Source organism: Gadus macrocephalus, chromosome 9 (genome assembly GCF_031168955.1).
Source record: "Gadus macrocephalus chromosome 9, ASM3116895v1".
Classification (NCBI taxonomy): Eukaryota; Metazoa; Chordata; class Actinopteri; order Gadiformes; family Gadidae; genus Gadus; species Gadus macrocephalus.
In genome coordinates, this window is record NC_082390.1 from 10,891,678 (window position 1) to 10,914,743 (window position 23,066).

The 23,066-nt window shown below is 49.4% G+C and overlaps 2 protein-coding genes across 3 annotated transcripts in view; both read left to right on the top strand.

Moving 5' to 3' along the window:
* Window positions 1-641: 641 nt before the first annotated feature.
* On the top strand, window positions 642-20,120 carry dyrk4 (dual-specificity tyrosine-(Y)-phosphorylation regulated kinase 4). Of its 2 annotated transcripts, XM_060060763.1 has the most exons (14): window positions 642-868; window positions 1,510-1,582; window positions 8,733-8,885; window positions 9,054-9,201; window positions 9,851-10,014; window positions 10,344-10,480; window positions 11,182-11,322; window positions 13,850-13,988; window positions 15,365-15,446; window positions 16,377-16,549; window positions 16,871-16,931; window positions 17,560-17,689; window positions 17,887-18,050; window positions 18,754-20,120. In XM_060060763.1, exons 1-14 carry the CDS (start codon window positions 837-839, stop codon window positions 19,026-19,028), a joined length of 1,872 nt encoding a protein of 623 aa, XP_059916746.1. In that variant the 5' UTR covers window positions 642-836; the 3' UTR covers window positions 19,029-20,120. The 2 variants fall into 2 exon arrangements, with proteins under 2 accessions (XP_059916746.1, XP_059916747.1); XM_060060764.1 differs by lacking the exons at window positions 642-868; window positions 1,510-1,582 and adding an exon at window positions 6,282-6,683.
* Window positions 20,121-20,906: 786 nt separating this feature from the next.
* Window positions 20,907-23,066, top strand: part of LOC132464389 (NADPH oxidase 5-like) — a 12,525-nt gene continuing 10,365 nt past the window's right edge. Inside the window, exon 1 of the mRNA XM_060060730.1 lies at window positions 20,907-21,088. The gene's annotated coding sequence lies outside the window, so the exon portion shown is untranslated. The remainder of the gene's footprint in view (window positions 21,089-23,066) is intronic.

Sequence of the window (23,066 nt, forward strand, 5' to 3'; positions counted from 1 at the left end):
TGCTCATGGACATTGGGGATGGAAACCAGAGCCTTGGAGAGTGGAGCTGTGTCTATGTAGTGTTACTCTGTGGTCTCCATGTTGTGGCCCGACTGCCTGGTCGGCCCTGGCGTGGGCAGGCTGGCGACTAGGGGGCGGTAGTTTGGGCATGGTGTTGGCGGACTGGCCACTAGGGGGCGGTAGTTTGAGCCTGGTGTCGGCTTTCAGACCCCAGGCAGTGGCAGGTCTGCAGGGGCTTCAGGGGGGGCTTATCGTCTGGGTTTCATTACACAATCCAGACGCAAGACCACCATTAAACATTCATGTTTGTATCTCTTACAGCCGGATCCCCTTCCAGGGAGTGGCAGCCCTTCACACACTAATCTGTGACCCGTACACTAACACAGAATGGAGAGATAAGCTCCCGGCTCCTGGCTCCGACGCCTTCCTGAACTGTCTCTCCTTGAGACTTCACACACTGAGGGGAACACCACAATGGCTCTTGTGGAATGTGAGCCGATGATTGGTCGGCTCGGTTGTTAGATTCCACTACTAACACACACACACACACACACACACACACACACACACACACACACACACACACACACACACACCGGGTGAGACAGACTAAAACTAACACTAACACACATGCACACACACACACACACACACACAAACACACACACGCTTGTCCAGCAGACCGACCATTGTTTGGTTAAGCTGAAGACTCCGCCTTGGACACCTGACAGCGCCAGCCTAGAGTCGTGGGTTCAGTCCGTCTTGGTGATCATGTTCTAACGTTCATGAGAACATGAGGAGGAGCTGATGTCTGGATTGTCACTTTATTGAGCATCATGAGCGCGTCGCGCAAGTCCACAGACAAAAGGTGAGTAATGGTCCAAAACCAAACTCGCACCTCTTCAGAGTTCACCTGGACCCCGCACAGCCCTTCCCAGCCCTCCTACTTATTGCATGTCGTAGTTAGTTATAGGACGTTGCGTAGCATCTTATCCTAGCTATCTTTGTTGGGAAATGGTTTAACCTAGTGGTTGCTAGTGTATGCCACTTGGTTCTATGGACATCCTTACTGTACCGACAGCGATATATTGTTGTTTCTCTTCTTCTAGCAAATGTACTTATTGTAAGTTGCTTTAGATAAAAGTGTCTGCTGAATGCCCTAAATATAACCTACTTGAAATTCTTTACTCTGTTGCATTATTTTGTAATGGTAAGGTTTATTTCTCATTGTATTACACTAAGTGTAGTCTAGGCAATCGACTGTACTTCCTCCTTTACTAACAGACAAAGGAAAACCTGTTCATGGTCGGTCACGCAAAAATTAAACGCCTGTGTCCCCAAGGGGTCAGTAGAGTGCAGGGGCCAGTAGAGAGCCCCCAGGGGTCGGTAGAGGGCCCCTAGGGGGCAGTAGAGCGCCCCCAGGGGGCAGTAGAGGGCCCATCTCTGACAGGGTCATACATTCCATGGTTTGTTCTCAAACCACCCCTTTACTAACTGATCTCCTCACAGCAAAAATGTCTCCAGGAAAGTCCCGGAGAAGTTCAGGAAGGAGAAAGTCAGACGGTTCCCTCTGCTGTTAAAGGTAAGCCTAAGGTTAAAGTAGGATTAGGAGATAGCCTAAAGTTAAAGTAGGATTAGGAGATAGCCTCAGGTTAAAGTAGGATTAGGAGATGGCCTCAGGTTAAGGTAGGATTAGGAGATGGCCTCAGGTTAAGGTAGGTTTAGGAGATAGCCTAAGGTTAAAGAACGTTTAGGAGAAAGCCTAAGGTTAAAGAACGTTTAGGAGATAGCCTCAGGTTAAGGTAGGTTTAGGAGATATCCTAAGGTTAAAGAAGGATTAGGAGATAACAGCGTGGTTCTAGTGTTCCTCTGAGTTCTAGTGTTCCTCAGCATGGTTCTAGTGTTCCTCAGTGTGGTTCTAGAGTTCTAGTTTTCCTCAGTGGGGTTATAGTGTTCTTCAGCGTGGTTCTAGTGTTCCTCAGCATGGTTCTAATGTTCCTCAGTGTGGTTCAAGTATTCCTCAGTGTGGTTCTAGAGTTCTAGTGTTCCTCTGTGGGGCTCTAGTGTTCCTCAGTGTGGTTCTAGAGTTCTAGTTTTCCTCAGTGTGGTTCTAGTTTTCCTCAGTGGGGTTATAGTGTTCTTCAGCGTAGTTCAAGTGTTATATTGTTCCTCAGCATGGTTCTAGTGTTCTAGTGTTCCTCAGCGTGGTTCTAGTGTTCCTCAGCGTGGTTCTAGTGTTCCTCAGTGGGGTTCTAGTGTTCTTCATCATGGTGGTGGTTAGTGAGGTTCCCCCCCCCCCCCCCTTCACTGTAAGCGCTTTGAGTTTCCAGAAAAAATAAGCACTATATATCATGGTTCTAGTGTTCTAGTGTTCCTCTGTGGGGTTTTAGTGTTCCCAGCGTCGTTCTAGTGTTCTAGTGCTCCTCTGTGGGGTTCTAGTGTTCCTCTGTGTGGTTCTAGTGTTCCTCAGCGGGGTTCTAGTGTTCCTCTGTGGGGTTCTAGTGTTCCTCTGTGTGGTTCTAGTGTTCCTCTGTGTGGTTCTAGTGTTCCCAGCGTCATTCTAGTGTTCTAGTGTTCCTCTGTGGGTTCTAGTGTTCCTCGGCGGGGTTCAGGTGTTCTAGTGTTCCTCAGTGTGGTTCAAGTGTTCCTCTGTGGGTTCTAGCGTTCCTCTGTTGGGTTCTAGTGTTCCTCAGCGTGGTTCTAGTTTTCCTCAGCGTGGTTCTAGTGTTCCTCTGTTGGGTTCTAGTGTTACTCTGTGGGGTTCTAGTGTTCCTCAGCGTGGTTCTAGTGTTACTCCTGGGAGCAGCAGGGGATGAGCTTGTGCTGCTAGCCCCAGACCAGCTGTCTTTCACGGGGCTGAGATGGTTGCTGACCATCGTTTTAAGCAGAGAGACTTTGAACCCTCAGCCTCCACTCAACTTTTCTTAAGTATCCAGTAAAGTCCTCCTGGTTTCCCACGCTGGACGGCCCTGTTGCCAGGTAGCAGGTTGCCAGGTAGCAGCACCAGGAGTGTAGAAATATCCTGCAGCTGTTGAAGAGACAGTTAATCAGTGACTGTGTTCCAATGTATCCCAGCGCGAGGCGCTAGCTAAACAGTAGCCAGCGCAGAATGGGGAACCGACAGACAGACAGACAGACAGACAGTAAGACATGTCTCTGCACGTGAGTCATCCAGTAGCTGAACAGTAGCCAGCGCTGAAGTCTTGCATTAGAACAAGAATGCTGTTGCTTATAAATATATTTGGGTGGAATTGTTGTGCCTTTACAGACAGGAGAGCAAAGATGATCACAGAGTACTGAGTTCAAAGGGTCACACCTAGGATAGAGGGTCACACTGAGGATAGAGGGTCACACTGAGGATAGAGGATAGAGGGTCACACTGAGGATAGAGGGTCACACTGAGGATAGAGGGTAACACTGAGGATAGAGGGTAACACTGAGGATAGAGGGTCACACTGAGGATAGAGGATAGAGGGTCACACTGAGGATAGAGGGTCACACTGAGGATAGAGGGTCACACTGAGGATAGAGGGTAGAGGGTCACACTGAGGATAGAGGGTCACACTGAGGATAGAGGGTCACACTGAGGATAGAGGGTCACACTGAGGATAGAGGGTAACACTGAGGATAGAGGGTCACACTGAGGATAGAGGGTCACACTGAGGATAGAGGGTCACACTGAGGATAGAGGATAGAGGGTCACACTGAGGATAGAGGATAGAGGGTCACACTGAGGATAGAGGGTCACACTAGAGGGTCACACTGAGGATAGAGGGTCACACTGAGGATGGAGGGTCACACTGAGGATAGAGGGTCACACTGAGGATAGAGGATAGAGGGTCACACTGAGGATAGAGGATAGAGGGTCACACTGAGGATAGAGGATAGAGGGTCACACTGAGGATAGAGGGTCACAACAACGATCGCTAACTAGCAGAGAGTTGTAAGCACTTTCCACCCTTTTCAGTGGAGGAATTGGACTCCCCAAGCAATGTTATACTTAAAAGGAGCAAGTAAGTTGCATATTAATTTAGCCTTTCGGCCTGTAGCATATGAATAAAATGAAGCAAGTGTCCCATATTTCTAACTGCATTTGAAGTAGAAATTGAGACTCACAAAAAATGGACGCTATAGGACAGTGATCATGATTTGTCTCAATATCAGAATAACAACAATGGGTCAAATAGCAATGGCTGGTGGAATGGCCATAAAGTAGGTCATATGCAGTGGAAGCTTGTCCAGGCCCTGCAAGTCAGGATGTAGGCTATGAATCTGAATGAATAGTAGGTAAATAGGTAGTGGCCATCCCCAAAATGCACCAGAATACAGGAAATCAAATCTATTAAATTCCAAAAAAGGGGGGGGGGAACCCCAGACCCCAGACCCCAGACCCCAGACCCCAGACCCCAGACCCCAGACCCGAAGCCCAGACACCCTTTCTATTGCTGTGCCCCACCAACCATTTTGATCACCAGCCGCCACTGCAGACAGGTAATGGTAACCAGGTCAATGTATTTGAACTAATCCCATAATGGTTGGCGTCAGAGTAGAGTTTTGAGTTCTCTAAACTCGGGACTTAGATATGCTAAACTAGGCTGTACAATAGAGCCATTTTAGAAGGATGTGGAGATGGAGACACAAACACACACACAAACACGTCACACACACAAATACACAGACACACACACACACACACACACACACACACACACACACACACACACACACACACACACACACACACACACACACACACACACACACACACACACACACACACACACACACCATCGGTCTGGGATGTCCGGTTTCTGAGGTTCCTGTCTCTGTGTTCTCTGTAACCAGCGTGGGATAGATTGTCTCTTGATGACTAAAATGTTGGGTTGCTAGGGATGTGTGGAACATCAGGGTAACCAGGACAACCTCTCCTCCATCTGGGAGTGTTTTCCACTGCGTCAGTAACGGCTCCTCAGCCTCGCTAGCCCTATTTAAAGGTCAACCTATTCTGGGACCCAGCAGTCCTGCTACTTCTGGTCCACTGTACCATCTTACAGCAGAACCTCTGGTCTAGGGTAGGTGGAGTGTCTTAATATAGGACTGCAGATCCAGGAATAGAAACACTTCCCCCAGAGACACGGGGGCTTCGCCAAAGCTCCGGTGTCTCCGAGTTTAGCCGAGGAAACGACGCAGCACTTTACCTTCAGGAGGACCACTGACCTGCATGATGGAAACAGACGGAAGACAGACAGACAGACAGATAGAGAGAAAGACTGCTGTACACTAACAGGGGGAGAACGGAAATGAGGCGTCTACTTTATGTATTAGGCTGTCGTCAGGGATGTGTGCTGGATGAGGATTATACCTATTTTAGTGTCTGCATGTGTGAGCATTCGAGTGTGTTTGTGTGTGTGTGTGTGTGTGTGTGTGTGTGTGTGTGTGTGTGTGTGTGTGTGTGTGTGTGTGTGTCTCAAAAAACTCTGTCTCTCCCTCTCTCTCATACACAAACACACACAGACACGCACGCACGCACACACACACACGCAAACACACACACACATACACACACACACAGATCTGGTGTCGTGCTCCTCCATGCGGGTGTTGTGTTGCCTTGGGTGTCTGGTCATCAGGCTGATGGTTCAGCACAGAGGTTAACCTCCCGGGACAACAACACACCTTGTTCTCTCCTCTCCTGCTCTCTTCTCCCCTCCTCTCTTCTCTCTACTCTCCTCTCCCCTCATCTCCTCTCCTCTCTCCCCTACCCTATCCTATCCTCTCCTCTCTCTCCCCTCCTCTCTCCTCACCTCCTCTCCTCTCCTCTCTCTTCCCTCCTCTCTTCTCTCCTCACCTCCTCTCCCCTCCTCTCTTTTTTCTACTCTCCTCTCTCATCTCACTATTTGGGTGACCCCAAGGTTTGATAATCAGCTGACTCCATCATATCCTTCACCGTGGAAACCCCAGCCCGCAAGACAGTGATGTCATATAATTGTGTAACAGTAGAACGAGGATCCTATGAGATAACTGCCTACTTATTAATTAATCTGGCCTGTGTGCTTAACACATGAAGAATACACCTATCATATGTCAAAATATAGCTATTTATACCATTTAATAAAAACGATTTTGGTTAAAATGATGGCTGGAAACATGATGCAACAAATGTAGATTCAAACATGGGGATGTTAACGATTAGAAGACGCGGTGAGCTGGGATTTGAACCTTGGCGTCACGCGTACATTTTCCATTGTGTTCGCCAATCAAGACAATTTGAATTGTCTCGATTATTGAATTCCCACTTGGTCTCGGTACGTCGACCAGACAGAGACCGCTCCGGGTCCAGGTCTATATCAAGGCTCAACAGGTGGTCCTCCCTATCTGAGACCTCAGCAATGCGTCATGTCGACTCCCAGTGATCCTCTGAGGACGGGAGGAGTTGATCCCCGTCCCGCGGAGTATGGGGGCGGCACGTTTAGCGCCCAGCTCACTGTCAGCTCCTCTCTCAGCGGCATAACACCTCAGTCAGCGGCTCGGAGGACTGTTGGACATGTGGGGATACACCGCTTGACCTTAGTTCGGATCTCGTATCTTTTCTCCGTGCCTGGACTACCGTGGACTACCGTGGGAACTGCTGAGTCCTCGTTAAGACCGAGTCTGACGGCATGCTGCCAGAAATCAACAACAAGGTGAGGAGCGACGATCAGTGGTTGACCTGTAATGGAGACACCGGACTTAAGCATTAAGACCATCTAGTTACCATCGGTGTGGATCTGCTGCACACTATAAAGTTTATTTCATTCAATTTATCCAAACGTATGCGTGTAATTTGTCCAACGATGCTCTATAACATCTGTGTCATTTTAAAAAGAATATGGCTTTCAAACTAGTCCTTAACATTCATATTTGAACATTATTGTTTGACATTAGTATTATATCGTTATTATTTGAACATTAGTAGGCTAGTATGACAGTAGTATTATACTACTTTAGAATATGGCTTCTAAACTAGTAGGCCTACTTAGTTCTAGTAACATTGATACTTAACAGTCATATTGATGCATCATTGTTTAATATTATTATTTTAACATTAGTTTCTTAACATCAGTATTTTCTCATCAGGATGTAAGAATAGTGCGGTTTAAAATTCTCCCAGCTCTTTAAGTGATTTAAGAGTGTTGCTCGGACTCGTCCTGCTGTCTATTTGTGTTGGTGGTCCCAAGACCCTCAGACCCTACATGGACCCACATGGAGGTCTGCTGCCGCCTCAGGCTGCTGCGGGAATGCGTAACAATCGGGTATCTGTATGATGACAACCCTGAGTGTAAAGCGGTCCTCAGTGTTATGATGACAGCCCTTAGTGTGAAGCGGTCCTTAGTGTTCTGATGCAGCCCTCAGTGTAAATGATGACAGCCCTTAGTGTAAAGCGGTCCTCAGTGTTATGATGACAACCCTGAGTGTAAAGCGGTCATTAGTGTTCTGATGCAGCCCTTAGTGTAAAGCGGTCCTTATGGGTATGATGCAGCCCTTAGTGTAAAGCGGTCCTCAGTGTTATGATGACAGCCCTTAGTGTAAAGTTGTCCTCAGTGTTATGATGAAAGCCCTTAGTGTAAAGTTCTCCTCAGTGTTATGATGACAGCCCTTAGTGTAAAGTTCTCCTCAGTGTTATGATGACAGCCCTTAGTGTAAAGCGGTCATCAGTGTTGTGATGACAGCCCTTAGTGCAAAGCGGTCCTCAGTGTTATGATGACAGCCCTTAGTGTAAAGTTGTCCTCAGTGTTATGCTGACAGCCCTTAGTGTAAAGTTGTCCTCAGTGTTATGATGACAGCCGTTAGTGTAAAGCGGTCCTCAGTGTTATGATGACAGCCCTTAGTGTAAAGTTGTCTTCAGTGTTATGATGACAGCCCTTAGCGTAAAGTGGTATGATGACAGCCCTTAGTGTAAACCCGTCCTCAGTGTTGTTGTGACAGCCCTTAGTGTAAAGCGAGGCGGTCCTCAGTGTTAGTGATGACAGCCCTTAGTGTAAAGCGGTCCTCAGTGTTCTGATGACAGCCCTTAGTGTAAAGAAGTCCTCAGTGTTATGATGACAGCCCTTAGTGTAAAGTGGTCCTCAGTGTTGTGATGACAGCCCTTAATGTAAAGCGGTCCTCCTCAGTGGTATGATGACAGCCCTAATGGAAAGCAAGGCGGCCCTTAGTGGTATGAGGCAGCCCTTAATGTAAAACGAGGCGGTCCTTAGTGGTATAATACGGTCCTTAGTAGTATGTTGACAGCCCTTAGTGTAAAGCGGTCCTTAGTAGTATGATGAAAGCCCTTAGTGTAAAGCGGTCCTTAGTGGTATGATGACAGCCCCTTAGTGTAAAGCAGTTCTTAGAGAGGAGGTCCTCAGTGCTCTTCTTACGTCACGGTTTTCGGTCGTAAATGTTCTGGAGTTCCGCAGAACACGTGACGTCAGAGGTGGGTTGTTGTTCACCAGCGGTGACTTCTGACTGTTGACCCTTTTTGACCTTCTTGGTCCTTTTCTCTCTCTCTCTCTCTCTCTCTCTCTCTCTCTCTCTCTCTCTCTCTCTCTCTCTCTCCTCATCCTTAGGGTAACGGAACCTCAGTTTTCTGTTTTCTGTCTGTTCCTCTATATCTCGATAACCAAAAAGTACCTCAGCCTCACGGTCTGTTTGTGTGTGTGTGTGTGTGTGTGTGTGTGTGTGTGACGACCCCCCCCATCTCTCTCCCCCTCCAGAAGTTTGCTCCGTCCGTGGGCGGCCGGTCCCATCTGGAGCCGCCCCTGGTGCAGGTGGTGGTCAGCAACTCCAAACACCTCCACCATCCCCACCTCCAGGACTCCATCCTGCCCCACATACCCAGCACGCACAACAGCTACCACAAACACCAGGTGGGACACACACACTCACTCGCTCACTCACTCACTCACTCACTCACTCACTCACTCACTCACTCACTCACTCACTCACTCACTCACTCACTCACTCACTCACTCACTCATTCATACGCACCTGAGGGGGAGTGGCCTGAGCTGATGTTCTGCGTGTTGATTGGACAGGGGGAGAGGCCGAAGCCCGCCCTGTTGGGTGGGCGGCTTGGGGGTCCCAGGGAGACCCTGTCCAGCCCCCAGGCCCCCCGTACCCCCGGCAACAAGCAGGAGAAGGAGAAGGCCTTCGAGGGACAGAGACTCCCCCTTTCTCCCACAGGTAACCCCCCCCCCCCTCTCCCCTCTTTCCCTCAGGTACCCCCTCTCCCCTTTCTCTCCTCTCTCCCCCCACCCTCAGTCCTGCAGAACCTTGATTCACTGGTCTGAATGGGAAGAGGTCTGACTCTCCCTCTCTCCTCTCTCCTCTTCCTCTTCCTTTTGCCTCCTCTCTTCTCCCTCCTCCTCCTTCTCTCCTCTTCTTTTGCCTTCTGTCTCCTCCCTCCTCCCTCTTCTCTCCTCACTCTTCCTTCTCTCTCTCCTTTCCTTTCTCTTCCTCTCTCCTCTCCTCCTCTCTCCTCTCCTTTCTCCTCCTCTCTCCTCCCTCTCCCCTCTCTCCTCTGCCCTCATCTCTCCTCTCTCCTCCCTCCCTCCTCTCCTTTCTCCTCCTCTCTCCTCCCTCTCTCCTCTCTCCTCTCCTTCTTCTCCTCTCTCCTCTCCTATCTCCTCTACTCTCCTCTCTCTCTCTCTCCTCACTCCTCTCCTTTTTCCTCCTCTCCTCTCTCCTCTCCTTCTTTCTCCTCTCCTTCTTTCTCCTCTCTCCGCTCCTATCCTCTCCTCTCTCCTCTCCCCTCCTCCCTCCTCTCCTCTCTCCTCACTCCTCTCCTTTCTCCTCCTCTCTCCTCTCCTCACTCCTCTCCTCTCTCCTTCAGATGCTCTGAAGCACTTCCATGAGCGTCTGTCAGAGTTTGAGCAGGAGGAGATCTCGGACCACGCGGAGGTCTGGTTCATGGGTCTGGGCTCCCAGAAGGTCCAGGCCACGCTGGGCGCTCCCCACAACTCGGGCTTCGACGACGAGCACGGGAGCTACATACGGGTAGGAGAACAAGCTATGCGGACGCGCTAGTCATGCTACATGCTAATATAACACGTTGAGCTCATGGGAGCTACATATGGTTACATTCATCTAGGGTGCTAAAACATGCTAACATGGCATGCTAGCCAAGATCATGGGAGCTATATACCAGCAACGCACTACAACGGTTGGACAAATAACGGTGTTGATAAAGAGCTGTGTCGATAAAGAACCATTGATACTGAACCGTTAATAAAGAACCGTTAAGAACCGTTGATACAGAACCGTTGATAAAGAACCGGGGTAATAAAGAGCCGTGTTAATAAGGAGCGGTGGCCCCGGTGTTCCAGGTGCTCCACGACCACATCGCCTTCCGCTTCGAGGTGCTGGAGGTGATCGGGAAGGGCTCCTTCGGCCAGGTGCTGAAGTGTCTGGACCACAAGACCAACGAGATGGTGGCCATCAAGATGATCCGCAACAAGAAGAAGTACAGTAAAGTAGAGTAGAGTAGAGTAGAGTAGAGGACAGTGGAGGACAGTTGAGTAGAGCACAGTACAGTACAGTAGAGGACAGTACAGTACAGTACAGTACAGTAGAGCATAGTAGATAAGAGTTCAGTACTGAACTGCTGATTAGGGTTAGAAGGGAGGAGCAGAGCTAGCATAGGAGGAGCAGAGCTAGCATAGGAGGAGCAGAGCTAGCATAGGAGGAGCAGAGCTAGCATGGAAGGACAGACTGTTCCAGAACTTTGGGCAGATGACCCCTTCTAGTCCAGACCCTCTAGTCCAGACCCTCTAGTTCCTCTAGTCCAGACCCTCTAGTTCCTCTAGTCCAGACTCTCTACTCCAGTCCCTCTAGTCCGGTCCCTCTAGTCCAGAACCTCTAGGTCAGACCCTCTAATCCATTCCAGACCCTCCAGTCTCTCTAGTCCAGAACCTCTAGTACAGACCCTCTAGTCCAGACCCTCCAGTCCAGTCCCTCTAGCCAGACCCTCTAGTCCAGACCCTCTAGTCCAGACCCTCTAGTCCCTCTAGTCCAGACCCTCTAGTCCAGACCCTCTAATCCAGACCCTCTAGTCCAGACACTCTATTCCAGCAGGGGGTCAAAGAAAGAAGGAGGTGCCAATCCATAAAGAGGTTGACCACCAGACCAGAGCTTCAGATCTGACCTCTGACCTTTGACCTCTAGGTTCCACCACCAGGCGCTGGTGGAGCTGAAGATCCTGGACATCGTGAAGAGGAAAGACCCGGAGAACCTGCACAACGTCATTCACATGAACGAGTACTTCTACTTCAGAAACCACCTCTGCATCTCCTTCGAGCTGCTGGGGTGAGTTCTGCCCGAGGTCCTGGGCCGCGCAATGGCATCATTGTGACATCTTGATGTCGACATGATGTCATTGTCATCATGTTGTCACCCCAAAGACAACAGGATGTCATCATGAGGTCACCATAAAGACAACATGATGTCCTCATGAGGTCACCATAAAGACAACAGGATGTCATCATGAGGTCACCATAAAGACAACATGATGTCCTCATGAGGTCACCATAAAGACAACAGGATGTCATCATGAGGTCACCATAAAGACAACAGGATGTCATCATGAGGTCACCCTAAAGACAACATGATGTCCTCATGAGGTCACCATAAAGACCAAATGATGTCATCATAAGGGCACCCCAACGAATAAATGATGTCATCATGTTGTCACACTAAAGACAACATGATGTCATCACTACGTCATATTCGAGAGGTAAAGTAGGTTCCTCTCTAATTGGCTTTCCCTCGCTGTGCGGCCCTGTGAGTTCTTCTTCTTTTCTGAAGCGTCCCCTGTTTTCGGTGAGCGCCAGCACCAGGAGTTATGGAGAATTGACCGGTGACAGAGCTTAGCGAGATCCCAGCGCCTCATGTTTTAATCTGAATCGCCATATTCGGCGCCAGTTTTTCGATGGACTCACAAGAGGAAGCCATCCACTGTATTCCCTTTTCAAAGATGTCTCAGGGGTTAAGAGGTCCTCTTCAGGGGTTAGGAGGTCCTGTTCAGGGGTTAGGAGGTTCTGTTCAGGGGTTAGGAGGTCCTATTCAGGGGTAAGTAGGTCCTGTTCAGGGGTTAGGAGGACCTGTTCAATAGCTCCCCAGCAGAACGCCTGACATGAACCCAGCTCTGGCGGCCATGTTGGCGCTGTCCTTCCTGAATAATCCATTGGCTAAACGTATGGCAGTTTGACTCTCCGTCACTTTAACAAACTGCCACCTTCACTCCTGCTGTGTGTGTGTGTGTGTGTGTGTGTGTGTGTGTGTGTGTGTGTGTGTGTGTGTGTGTGTGTGTGTGTGTGTGTGTGTGTGTGTGTGTGTGTGTGTGTGTGTTGGCCTCCTAATCATTTAATATCTCTGGATGATGGATTTGTGACTGTGTTCCGTGACCTTTAAGAGACACTTTGCTCCTGGTCTCCAGTTACCGTTAGTTACCGCCTCCAACGGGCCCATGGGGGCCCCCAGAGGCCCCCAGGGGCCTGGGTGTGAAGGCTCCTCTTACACCGTCTTAACGGGGCAAAAAATAACACTGCCTACATTCCCACGTACCGCCAGGCGGGTAATGTTTAAAGAGCTGCGGAGCACTGGCAGTTTAAGCATTTGGTAGCTCCTGTTTCAACATGTGAATCACCGTTAGCACGGCGGCTGTTCGCCTGCTCCTGTTAGCCTGCTCCCTGTTAGCCTTCCCCTGTTAGCCTGCTCCTGTTAGCCTGCTCCCTGTTAGCCTTCCCCTGTTAGCCTGCTCCTGTTAGCCTGCTCCTGTTAGCCTGCTCCTGTTAGCCTGCTCCCTGTTAGCCTGCTCCCTGTTAGCCTTCCCCTGTTAGCCTGCTCCTGTTAGCCTGCTCTCTGTTAGCCTGCTCCCTGTTAGCCTGCTCCCTGTTAGCCTTTTCCCTTTTAGCCTTCCCCTGTTAGCCTGCTCCTGTTAGCCTGCTCCTGTTAGCCTGCTCCTGTTAGCCTGCTCCCTGTTAGCCTGCTCCCTGTTAGCCTGCTCCCTGTTAGCCTGCTCCCTGTTAGCCTTTTCCCTTTTAGCATTCCCCTGTTAGCCTGCTCCCTGTTAGCCTGCTCCCTGTTAGCCTTCCCCTGTTAGCCTGCTTCTGTTAGCCTGCTCCTGTAGAACACAGAGAAGGAGGTCTGAACACCGCCCTACAGTCAGAAGGAGGAGCTCAGGGTGTTGTGTGGTAACGAGTTGAGGAGTGTTGTTCACGTGAATCCATGGTCACATGACACATAAGGGTCAAATGTCAAATTAGGTTCACATGACGCATTAGGGTCACATGTTACATGCGACCGCGATCTTTGAGTGCAGATTAGAGCTGTGTTTGAAATCGTTCTCTGTTCACTCACTCACTATTCCCTATATAGTGTTTATGATATATATAGTGCACTATATAGGGAATGAACAAACAAGAATTCGGACACTACGCTGAACATTTCTAAACGACCGCATTGCATTGTGGTATACGGGAGTAATATTTAGGGAACATCATATGGTCACTCAAATTGTAGGTATTTTATGTCCACTATATTATAGCGAATGAAATTAACCACTTAGAATTTGAACACCACTACAAAATGGCGAGCACCCTATATAGTGCACTATCAGTGACAGGGAACGTTTTCGAACACAGCTTATGGCTGTTCTCAGCACGTCCCCTTGGAGACGAGGGACTGCCCTGTGGAACACGGGGACCTCTGCCTCGAACCTGTACCCACTAACCGCATCTGCGTGTGTCCCAGGGTTAACCTGTACCAACTAACCGCCCCTGCGTGTGTCCCAAGGTGAACCTGTACCCACTAACCTCCCCTGCCTGTGTCCCAGGGTAAACCTGTATGAGCTGATCAAGAAGAACAACTTCCAGGGCTTCTCCGTGGCTCTGATCCGGCGCTTTGCCCACTCTCTGTTACGCTGCCTTCAGATGCTCCACGACGAGAAGATCATACACTGTGACCTCAAACCGGTACCTCCACCTGACTGACACCTCCACCCGACTCACACCTCCACCCGAATGTCACCTCCACCCGACTCACACCTCCAACCGACTAACACCTCCAACCAATTGACACCTCCACCCGACTCACACCTCCACCCGACTCACACCTCCACCCGACTGACACCTCCACCCGACTCACACCTCCACCCGAATGTCACCTCCACCCGACTCACACCTCCATCCGACTCACCCCTCCAACCGACTCACACCTCAAACCGAATGTCACCTCCTCCCGACTCACACCTCCACCCGACTCACCCCTCCAACCGACTCACACCTCAAACCGAATGTCACCTCCACCCGACTCACACATCCAACCGACTCACACATCCAACCAACTGACACCTCCACCCGACTCACACCTCCACCCGACTCACACCTCCACCCGACTGACTCCTCCACCCGACTCACACCTCCACCCGACTCACACCTCCACCCGACTGACTCCTCCACCCGACTGACACCTCCACCCGACTGACTCCTCCACCCGACTGACTCCTCCACCCGACTCACACCTCCATCCGACTCACACCTCCACTCCACCTCCACCCGACTGTCACCTCCACCCGTCTCACTGCACATGTTACTGTACCTACCTACACCTTCCACCCCTCCACACTGCCAACACTGTGCCATCTCCTTAATATTCACTATTTAGTACAAGTTAATAATTGAGCACACAACCAGCCTCAGGTGCTGGTAGGGGTTAGACGGTACAGAGACTGGTCATTAAGGAGCAGGTAGGGGTTAGACGGTACAGATACAGGTCATTAAGGAGCAGGTAAGGGTTAGACAGTACAGAGACAGGTCATTAAGGAGCAGGTAGGGGTTAGACAGTACAGAGACAGGTCATTAAGGAGCAGGTAAGGGTTAGACAGTACAGAGACAGGTCATTAAGGAGCAGGTAGGGGTTAGACAGTATAGAGACAGGTCATTAAGGAGCAGGTAGGGGTTAGACAGTACAGAGACAGGTCATTAAGGAGCAGGTAAGGGTTAGACAGTACAGAGACAGGTCATTAAGGAGCAGGTAGGGGTTAGACGGTACAGAGACAGTGCTTTGACTATGACCAGACCCCCCACAGAGTAACACATTCCAGAAATATGTGTTTGATAATACTGAGATCTGGCCCCCCCTGGTGGACAGCAGCAGGAGCTACACCAGTACTGGGGTGCTGCACCAGTAGTATGGTGCTACACCAGCAGAGTGGAGCTACACAAGTCGGGTGGTGCTACACCAGTAGGGTGGTGACACACCAGTAGGTCGGAGCTACACCAGTAGTTTGGAGCTACACCAGTAGGGGGGTGGTGCTGACCTCCTTTTGGGTGGTCCTGTGTGTCCCCAGGAGAACATCCTGCTGTCCCAGCGCGGCCCCGGGAACATCAAGGTGGTCGACTTCGGCTCCAGCTGCTATGAGCAGCAGAAAGGTGAGACTGAGGACCTGAGAGAGGCCATCACACCTTGGACTGTATCACCTAAGAGCTGTGTTTATCTTAACTTCAACTTCCTTCATTCTCTCTCTCCGTCTGTCTGTCTGTCTGTCTGTCTGTCTGTCTGTCTGTCTGTCTGTCTGTCTGTCTGTCTGTCTGTCTGTCTGTCTGTCTGTCTGTCTCTCTCTCTGTCCCTGTCTCTCTTTCTCTCTGTGTGTGTGTGTGTGTGTGTGTGTGTGTGTGTGTGTGTGTGTGTGTGTGTGTGTGTGTGTGTGTGTGTGTGTGTGTGTGTGTGTGTGTGTGTGTGTGTGTGTGTGTGTGCGTGTGTCTCTCTCTCTCTCTCTCTCTCTCTCTCTCTCTCTCTCCCCCTCTCTAAATTCAACTCAATCGATTTATAAGAGCCAACGCTCTCCACTAGGTTCTTAAGCTCTCCAGGCTGGGTTATTAAGCTCTCCAGGCTGGGTTCTAACGCTCTCCAGGCTGGGTTCTAACGCTCTCCAGGCTGGGTTCTAACGCTCTCCAGGCTGGGTTCTTAAGCTCTCCAGGCTGGGTTCTTAAGCTCTCCAGGCTGGGTTCTTAAGCTCTCCAGGCTGGGTTATTAAGCTCTCCAGGCTGGGTTCTAACGCTCTCCAGGCTGGGTTCTAACGCTCCCCAGGCTGGGTTCTAACGCTCTCCAGGCTGGGTTCTAACGCTCTCCAGGCTGGGTTCTAACGCTCTCCAGGCTGGGTTCTTAAGCTCTCCAGGCTGGGTTCTTAAGCTCTCCAGGCTGGGTTCTTAAGCTCTCCAGGCTGGGTTCTTAAGCTCTCCAGGCTGGGTTCTAACGCTCTCCAGGCTGGGTTCTTAAGCTCTCCAGGCTGGGTTCTTAAGCTCTCCAGGCTGGGTTCTTAAGCCCTCCAGGCTGGGTTCTAACGCTCTCCCTCCCGGCAGTGTACACCTACATTCAGAGCCGGTTCTACCGCTCCCCCGAGGTGATCCTTGGCCAGCCCTACAGCATGGCCATCGACATGTGGAGCCTGGGCTGCATCCTGGCCGAGCTCTACACCGGGGGGCCCCTGTTCCCCGGGGAGAGCGAGGCCGAGCAGATGGCCTGCATCATGGAGGTGACCCCCCCCACCCACCTGTCCCCCTACCACAGCCGCCCACACAGCATGATGTCACCTTAAAGAGATGATGTCACCTTAGAGAGATGATGATGTAACCTTAAAGACAACATGATGTCACCTTAAAGATGCAGTCACATTAGAGAGATGATGCGTACTTAAAGATATGATGATGTCACCTTAAAGATATGAGGTCACCTTAAAGATATAATGACACCTTAAAGATATGATGTCACCTTAAAGACATCATGAGGTCACCTTCTAGACAGCATGATGTCACATCAGGTCAAGCAAGTCAGATGATCCGTCTCCTCTCTCCAGGTGATGGGCACGCCTCCAGAGGAATTTGTTCAGACTGCCTCAAGGAAAAGGTTGTTCTTCGGTAAGATTGTATGGAAGTTCTCCTGGCAGCAATGCTGTAAGGGGGGTATGTGCTTCCGACTCCAAAGAGTGTGTGTGTGTGTGTGTGTGTGTGTGTGTGTGTGTGTGTGTGTGTGTGTGTGTGTGTGTGTGTGTGTGTGTGTGTGTGTGTGTGTGTGTGTGTGTGTGTGTGTGTGTGTGTGTGTGTGTGTGTTTCTGACTCTAAGGGGTTTTGTGTGTGTTTCTGACTCTAAAGGAGTGTGTGTGTGTATTTCAAAATCTAAGGGAATTTTTGTGTTTCAGACTTTAAGGGAGTGTGTGTGTTTCAGACTTGAAGGGAATGTGTGTGTGTGTGCTTCAGTAAGGGAGTGTGTCTGTGTTTCAGACTTAAGGGAGTGTGTCTCCGACTCTAAAGGAGTGTGCGTGTGTTTCAGACTCTTAAGGGAGTGTATCTTTCAGACTTAAGGGAGTGTGTTTCAGACTCTAAGGAAGTTTGTGTTAAAGACTCTGAGGGAGCGTGTGTACCAGACTCTTAAGGGAGTGAGTTATATCAGACTCTACGGGAGTTAATGTTCCAGACTCTATGGAAGTTTGTGTTTCAGGCTTTAAGGGAGTGTGTGTTCCAGACTCTAAGGGAGTATGTGTTTCAGACTCCAAGGGAAACCCTCGGAGCACTACTAACAGTAAGGGGAAGAAGCGGAAGCCAAACTCTAAGGATCTGTCCGCCGTCCTGAAGACCAACGACGCTCTCTTCCTGGACTTCATCAAGCGCTGCCTGGCGTAAGACTCCTCTAAACCCTTACTATGACTCCTACCCTTCCTATCACTCCTACCCTTCTATTACTCGTATCCTTACTACGTCTCTAACCCTTACTCTGACTCTTACAACGCGGTCTAGTGTTCTATACTCTCTGACTCTGGGTCTAAGGTGTTGGTGTCCGTTAACCGCAGTGTGTCCCCCCCCCCCCCCCCCCCAGCTGGGACCCTGCGACCCGGATGACCCCTGACGAGGGCGTCCAGCACCCCTGGATCATGCAGGGGAACTTCAACCGGGTCCGCCCCCGGCCCCGCGGGGGCGTGGCCGGGCCGCAGACCCCCCCGAGCTGCGGACCGGACCAGAGGCAGAGCGGCCAGCCCCCCGGTTAGATCAATACACCTGATCGCTCCACACTGCACTTATTAATGTTTGATTGACGCTCGTACTGATGGTGTCTACACCATGAGTTTATCTTAAAGCTATGAGGTCGCCTTAGAGTGAACATGAGGTCACCTTAAAGACATGAGGTCACCTTAAAGACATGAGGTCACCTTAGAGACATGAGGTCACCTTAAAGACATGAGGTCACCTTAAAGACATGAGGTCACCTTAAAGAAATTATGTCACCTTAGAGACATGAGGTCACCTTAGAGTGAACATGAGGTCACCTTAGAGTGAACATGAGGTCACCCTAGAGACATGAGGTCACCTTAAAGACATGAGGGCACCTTAAAGACATGAGGTCACCTTGGAGACATGAGGTCACCTTAGAGTGAACATGAGGTCACCTTAGAGACATGAGGTCACCTTAGAGTGAACATGAGGTCACCTTAGAGACATGAGGTCACCTTAGAGACATGAGGTCACCTTAGAGACATGAGGTCACCTTAAAGACATGAGGGCACCTTAAAGACATGAGGGCACCTTAAAGACATGAGATCACCTTAGAGACATGAGGTCACCTTAAAGACATGAGGTCACCTTAGAGACATGAGGTCACCTTAAAGACATGAGGTCATCAAAGTACGGAATTCCAGTAGTAGAGTGATGTAGCATGTTGTGCTAACATGGCTGTTCTCTCTTTTAGCGGACAGGGTTAGCACAGATAGCACCAGCGCTAGCACCAGCGCTAGCCAGTCGCGGCGGGACAGCTCAGGGTCGCGGGGCACGCTGCCGTCCAGCGAGCGGCTTCGACCTCTGGGGGCGTCGGCCGAGGAGGTCGGCGAGGGCGGAGCAAGGGTCTCCACGGGAACCAAGGAGCAAGAAGGAGGAGGGGAGAGGCCCGTGCACATCACCATCCATTCTCAACAGGGAGTGGGCGGAGCCAGAGACGCCTACCATAGTCTGCCGCCAATCATGTAGGAAGCAAGTGACGGAGCGCCTGGGGGCAGGGCCTTGGGCAGGGCCTTGGGGCAGGGCCTTGGGCAGGGCCTTGGGGCAGGGCCTTGGGTGGGGCCTGGGGGCAGGGCAAGGTGTTTTATTTGCATGTCGTTGAGGTGGAGTATGTGTTGGATGTGTTTGACTGACACACAGTAGAAAGAGAGAGTGGCTCCACTGCAGTTTGAGTGATGCCACAGATAAAACAATCAGTCTTTATTAATATCTACATCAATATCTAGCTGCTATTGCTGCTGGCGGTTTAACCGTTGACTTCAAGTCGTTAACAACTTTTGTTTAGTGTTACTGTTCACAATATCACTGGGATAGGAAATGTTCTATATTCTATATCTCTGTACGTCTTCTAGATCTATCACAGAGAGGTCAACTCTGAGGTCTGCTGTACAGTATAAGTGATGAGTACTGTACGGTACAATGCTGAAGACCATGTTGTGTTCACTAGGTCGTACACAAGGTGACAAGGTAATGTGTGGTCTTCATTGTTATTTATGTCTTTGGCTTTGAGGGCTGAGAGTTTTTTTTACTTTTATGTGTGACAAAGCAATGAAATGATTAATCTTTTGGATTCAATTGAAGACGTTGTTTCGTTACTATTGAAGTTATTAATCATGGAAAGTGTTGCGCTGTGAAGATGAAGTTTAAATGTGATTCTCGGCAGGACGTTCTGCTGTATTTCTACTGCTCCATATTAATGTACATATTGTTACTGGTTACTGGTACTGGTTTTGTTACATCGGTTTCTCTGCGATCCCGGACACTGAAGGGTTAAACGTACCAGTTGGACTCGTGATACTTGAGCTCATTTTTACATTGACTGCATTTTTTATGCGTGTGTTTCATAATTCATTTTGTATGGTTGATGAGGAGAGACAATCCTTGTACTGCTAGTTTGTGCCTTGCAGAGCTGGAATTGCACTTAACTAGTTGAACTAGTGTGTGAACTAGTTGTACTAGTCTGTGAAAACCTGGAGGTAACAGAGGTTGGATTTGTTAGTCTAGGTTAGTCTTACCCTGACCTGCAGCACAATGGTCAAATAAAACTCTTTCATCACATGAGCTTTGTGTGTTTGTACGAGTTTGGTTCTCTAAAGAGATGAAGATAGATACTTTATTTGTCATATAATTTATACATATTATAATAATTAACAATTATTAAGTTAATATGATGAAGTTAATAGTTATTCACGGAGCCTGAGGTGATTAATTGTTTTAGTATATACTACATGTGAACACTTTAAAAATAAACAAGATGACACTTTTTGCCGGGATTTATTTGTTTTTAAAGCGGTTAAAAATATCCAGAGTTTGAGATCTCAATCATGGGCTATTGCCCAATATCCCGAGATAGCGAACCAATCAAATTGCGCCATCTTAGGAGGTTCACGTGGAGCATATAATGATGATATATATCCTTTATATAATAATTAAACTGCTTTGTCCTGAACAGGGTTATGGTTTAGGGATCTACCCTGAATACTCTCCTACTAGTCCAGATAAAATCAATGTCCGCTCACTTTTAGAAAACATATTTTTGTAAGCAGTTACATAATTTAACAACAAGGTGCCAGCAAGTGGAGAGTGTGATACTTATACTATATAAAACTAAACATCAGCGGAAATAGGAGGAAGATTTGCTGAAAACCAACAGGAATACGTTGAGGGGAGAGTTCACCTCATATCGCTGTCATTGGGAGGGGGGGCGGGGCTCTCCCCCCCTGAGGGAGGGAGGGGGGGGGGCTCTCTCTCTCCCACTGAGGGAGGGAGGGGGGAGGTGCTCTCACTCCCAATGAGGGAGACGGGGGGGAGGGGGGGCTGATGGGGGAGTCAGCTGCAGCTGACAGGCGGCAGAGAGAGAGAGGAGGACTATCCACCAGGACGGATCCCAGAGAGAGAGAGAGAGACCAGGAGGACTAGAGAGACCAGGAGGACTTCACCCTGCCTGACCGAACCCCAAACAGAGACCTCGAGTGAGGTGTCACCCCACAACCAGAACCCCAAACCCGGTGGCCTCCACCCCTCAACCGGTAAGCGCAGGTTCTGGTCTTCTGTCCGTCTGTTTGTTTGTTTGTTTGTTTGTTTGTCTCTTTGTTTGTAGGAAGGTAGGGAGGTAGATAGGTAGGGAGGTAGGAAGGTTGGGAGGTCGGGAGGTAGGAAGGTAGGAAGGTTGGGAGGTAGGCAGGTAGGTAGGTAGGAAGGTCGGGAGGTAGGAAGGTCGGGAGGTAGGAAGGTAGAGAGGTAGGAAGTTAGGGAGGTAGGAAGGTAGAGAGGTAGGGAGATAGAATGCTATAGATAGGGTTCAAGGTCCAGGCCTCGTGGCAAACTGGCTGAGGAGGAAGATGAACTGGTCCCACTGGCTGAGGAGGAAGATGAACTGGTCCCACTGGCTGAGGAGGAAGATGAACTGGTCCCACTGGCTGAGGAGGAAGATGAACTGGTCCCACTGGCTGAGGAGGAAGATTAACTTGTCCCACTGGTAGAGGAGGAAGATGAATTGGTCCCACTGGCTGAGGAGGAAGATGAACTGGTCCCACTGGCAGACGAGGAAGATGAACCGGTCCCACTGGCTGAGGAGGAAGATGAACTGGTCCCACTGGCTGCTGGGAGGTTGAACACAAGAGGCTGGACTTTGCTCATAACTATTAGGTTTTGATTTTTATTACGTTGAAGTGAGTGGGCTATGATGATGATGATGATGATGATGATGATGATGAGGATTACGATCTGATTCAAACATAAAATATAAAGCAATGTTTCAGTCAAACAGAAAATAAGCCCAGAAGTAGTGAGGACATGTTGGACAGGGTAGTTCCTCTATTTCTTTAGATGGCGTTGGTTCTGACATCCTTCTGACAGTAACTGCTAACTATGGGGTGGTAGTAATAATAATAATAAATAAAATATGTTTTTTTTACAGCACTTTTCTCAGTACTCAAGGACGCTTTACAAAAAGGAATACATACAGACAATACAGACACTCAAAAAAAAGGCAGATAAACAACACTACAACAATAGACAACACATTAAGAGAGAGAGAGAGGGAGGAAGATGGCGAATATGATTTGTCAAATGTTGTAGGTGCTCCTGAAAAGAGGGGATTTAATTTGACCGAAAGGACGAAAGGAGTGTATCAGAGTTTCGGATTGCCAGAGGGAGGGAGTTCCAGAGGGTAGACGATGGCGAAGGCTCTGTCCCCCTGGGTACTTGGTCCTGGTGATGGGATTGAGAAGGTTGGCATCGGCGGAGTGTAGGCGACTTGGGGGGTGGAGGACCTCGGTTAGGTATGAGGTTGCAAGATTGTTTAGGGCTTTGCAGGTGGTGAGTAGGATCTTGAAATTGATGCGTTGTTTTATGGGAAGCCAATGAAGTTGACGGAGGATGAGAGTGATGTGTTCTCTGGAGGGGGAGTGAGTAAGCAGTCGGGACAGCAGAGTTTTGAACATCAGTGAAGGAAACTCTGTTTCATTATCTTATTGATTGTTCAGCTGGTTCAGTCTCTCACTCTTATATCTTGCCTGGTGTGAGAGTGGTGTCGTACCAGGTGTGGTTAGGCCATGGCGTAAACGGATCAGTTCAGATCAGGAGATAGATTCAAAATGCCATGTGGTGCGCGGATGCCTTTCTATGTATCACGGTATTTGACCGTATTAACGTTATGTATTACGATACTTTACCGCGCTTGCGGTATTTTCCCGTGTTGTCATCCTGGTCCTCTCTAATCACCATGCCAACGTCTCCGTGACAACGCAGCATGTCGATGAATGGGGTACCTTCTGTGGTCCTCAGCTGGTGATGAAGGCAGGCAATAATGAGACCAGTCTCCTAGCAACCCAAAAGACCATCCTTTCATCGCAGTCCTTTTTGTGTTAGGAGGTTGATAATGTAAGGTTATTATTCCTGACACAGACACTTACTTTAAACCTTCATGGGAATGTTTATTTTGATACATTAGTTGATGCCTCAAATACGCAAGTGAACATGATAAAAATATAAATGGGACATATT